A 3,696-nucleotide genomic window follows, 5' to 3' on the forward strand; every position below is an offset into this window, starting at 1 on the left:
CCCTCTCTCTCTCTCTCTCTCTCTCTCTCTCTCTCTCTCTCACACACACACACACACACACGCACACATACATAAACACATACATGTGCATGCACATTCTCTCTCTAATTTGTTTCTCCTCTAACCTTCATTGCCAAGGCACAGAAACAAGCTGAACAGAAAACCTCAGTTCCCTTTAACTATCTTTGGAACTTTGCAGTGTTCACTGGCAGTTCAAAGCCAAGTTGCAGAGCCTGAGCAGCATGGTCAAAGAGCGAGCACCCATGCGCAGCAGCCTAGGAGGCAGAGGAGTGTGTATTAGTCCCCCACGGCTGCTGTAACAGATTACCACAAATGTGGTGGCTTAAAACAACACAAAATTCTTCTCTTACAGTTATAGAGGCCAGAAATCTGAAATCAGCTTCAGTTGGCTGAAATTAAGATGTTAGCAGGGCTGCATTCCCTCTAGAAGCTCTGAACAGTAAAACCATTTTCTTGCCTTTTTTAGGTTCTTGTGGCCACCTGTGTTCTTTGGCTTCCTCCACCTTCTGCACACATCACTCCAGTCTCTGCTTCCATCATCACACTGCCTTCTCCTCTCAGTGGTCAAATCTCCCTCCTCCTTCTTCTTGTAAGGACTTATGATTTTTAGAGCCCTTCCAGATAACCCAGGATAATCCACATCTCAAGCTCTTTAATTTAGTCATATCTGCAAAGCACTTTTTGCCATATAAAGTAACATTCAGGCTCCATGGATTAGAATGCGGACATCTTTGGGAGCCATATCCGGCCCACTACAGAGCACATGTGTCTAATTGGGTTTATGGGAAAAGCCTTCCTTTCACTATCCACTAACGTTGACTAAGTTATGAGCATGGAGCCCGAGAAAAGAGAAAAGATGTTTTCTAAATATCAAAACAAAGAAATGCCATGAATTTTTGTTTCTGTCTTGTCACAGGTTTACCTTTCCTACAATGTTTTGTCTATTAAGCCATATGGTTTGTATTCAGCAAATCCCATAAGCATCCCATGCCTACACACAGCTCCTGTCCCACTGCCCTCAGCATTGTGAGAAATCATCCACCTGTTAAACAGAAACTCAATTTCCAACCAGAATTGGGCCCCAGAGCCAGACATGTTCATGTGTGTCAAAGGTCCAGTAACGGTCTCATTACTATATCCCAGGACAAGCACAGAGAAGGAAAAGAGCTTAGTTAGAACTCACCAAACCGCTTATAACCGAAGGACTGCACCTCCTCCTCCTCCGCGAAGTCGTCTGCAGAAGAAAAGACACAGTGTTAAGACTGTTGAGGCCCAGAAGTGCCAGGTCAGCGAGAGATTCAACCACTACCATCTCAACCTGCCCCACCGTCCACTTCATCACGGTGGCTTTCCTTCCACTCCTGGAACACACCACACTTTCTAAGAAACACCACAGGGTCTTCCTCTGTTCTTTATGCAACTCCTTTTAATTCGGGTCTCAGCTAAAATGTGAAACGTTCAAGATGCCTTTCCTAACCACCACCCAGCCACTCCTTGTCACACCACCCTATTTTAATACTACTCTCTGATATCCTCATTTGTGTGTGTGTGTGTGTGTGTGTGTGTGTGTGTGTGTGTGTGTGTGTGATCTTGGGTCCTGTGAGCAGATATTTTTCCTGTCTTGTGTCATGAATGAATCCCCTGTACCAAGAATGGTGCCTGTCACAGAACAGGGTCTTAATAAATTTTATTGAATGAATGACTAAATAATTGACTATCCAAGAGTTAAGTTATCTTTACATAACTGAGCCTACAGCCCTCCCTTTCAGACGCTGGGACCTGGGGTCATCTCTTCCACCAACTGTGGTGTCTCAGGAGCATAGCGTAACTCCTGCAGTGACAACCAAACCCTTCCCCAGTTTTCTTCCATTGGATAACTGGGACTGACAGATGGTTTCCCAGTAAATGCATTTCAAAAGACAGCCTTGCTGTGGGAATTCCTAAATTTCTGTGGAAACAAGAGAGATGTTAGTCCTCCAAGCTTTCTACAAAAAAAAAAAAAAAAAAAAAAAAAAAAAAAGAAAGAAAAAGAAAAAGGTTGATCCCCTTTCAGCTGTGAACATGACACAATTTCTTATCACATCAGTAAAGAACTTTTCATTTAACAGTTCTTCCAGGTGTGGGTCTGACAATCTATTGTATAATTAAAGGATACTTTTGATGGCAAGTAAAGGTGTTAAGACCAGGCCTTTCCAGGGTGCCCTAACCAATATTCTTGAGTTGGTCACCATTACTGCACCAGCACACAGCAATCCAGTTCGAAAGCATTGATTTGGCACTTATTATGGACCAGAGACTGCCAAGCAGTAGGGCTTCAGAAGTGGGACAAGGTCTCTTCCCTCAAGAAGCTGACAGGCTTTTAAAAGAGAGAGGCAAGTAGGGAGAAAATAAAGTCTCTGTGGTTGTCTTTTTCAGCCCCCCAAATGGGACACAGGACCTGGCTATTTCTGAACCTTGACATGTTATGGAGAAACCAAAGATGTTATGATGTCTATTATAAAATGTGGTGAACCTTAGAACACTAGTTTGTTATGAAATGCTATGAAAACACATGTGAGAGAGCAATCACTTTCACCAGAGAATAGAGAGTGATATCTTTGTATTTTTACCATTGTTTCCTTATTTAGAGAATAGGGAACAGATCTTGTTTGGAATCTAGAAGGCCGGGTCTTCATAAGTAAAGTATTCCTCTGATGTCAAGGATTAAAGCTGTAGTTCTTTCTACATGGAAGAACATGCTTACAACCAAGAGAACAGCACCTTTCTCACTGACTCAATGACTGGTTAGTTCAACAAATACATATTAATCCCCTACTCTGTGCCTGCTTTACTAAGTAATTCTATCCTATAAATGGCTGTGATGCTGGGTCTAGTCTCAGCGAAAGAGAAACACTTATCTGCTGCTTCTTGTTAGAAACCGATGAATTTACTTATTCATTCTATAAATGCTTACAGTCTAAGGGAGCTGGTGAGACATGAAGATAAGTAACGATGCCACCCAGACATCAGCTTCATCTGCCAGCCCCTCTGCCACTGTGCCACGCTGGCAAAAGAATCTATTCGCAGGCGGATATTGTGGGCCAAAGAGTCATCACTGAAGATTTCACAGTGGAAACAAAAGAGCAGTTTATGCTGCACCCCCAATAGCAAACAGCTTAAAATTTCCCGGTAGACATTTCTGTTCTCCCCCAAAGCTTCTTTTCTGCAGGCCCACCATTAGTTTGTTTGTTTGTTTTCTCTTTCCTCTCTGATCTTTTTTTTTTCCCCATGCAGCATTTAGTCTGACTGACTCCTTTCCCCTTCCTGAAATTTCCCTGGGAACTTCAAATTACTCATATTTTTGTTATTAAAGCAGCTCAGCTCAGCCTTCCAAATTAACAAGCCCAAACCCATTAGGCGGTTCAAGAAAACAAAGGCCTTACAGGCAACTGCCTAATAGGACTCAAGAAGGATCTTCTGCTTCTTGTCTTAGCCTTCATCCAAAAAGAATTTGCAATTCTTATAGCAGCTACTAAAAGAATACAAATTTCTATCTTCTCTAACTCTAAAATAAGATGGAAAACTATATGAGACATATAGAGTACAAGTAAAGTACCACAAATAATGTCTGACTGGGATTATCTGAAAGGTCTCATAGAGAAGTGTCTTAAATCAGTCTTTTTTAATTTTTTTTCC

The 3,696-nt window shown here is 42.0% G+C and overlaps 1 protein-coding gene across 1 annotated transcript in view; it reads right to left on the bottom strand.

Moving 5' to 3' along the window:
• The window catches only part of COLEC12 (collectin subfamily member 12), a 176,442-nt gene that overhangs the window by 158,335 nt on the left and 14,411 nt on the right, over positions 1-3,696 (bottom strand). Inside the window, exon 2 of the mRNA XM_006920043.3 lies at positions 1,205-1,255. Coding sequence (XP_006920105.1) covers positions 1,205-1,255 — 51 coding nt within the window. The remainder of the gene's footprint in view (positions 1-1,204; positions 1,256-3,696) is intronic.

Source organism: Pteropus alecto, unplaced genomic scaffold, assembly GCF_000325575.1.
Source record: "Pteropus alecto unplaced genomic scaffold, ASM32557v1 scaffold146, whole genome shotgun sequence".
In the NCBI taxonomy this organism is placed as follows: Eukaryota; Metazoa; Chordata; class Mammalia; order Chiroptera; family Pteropodidae; genus Pteropus; species Pteropus alecto.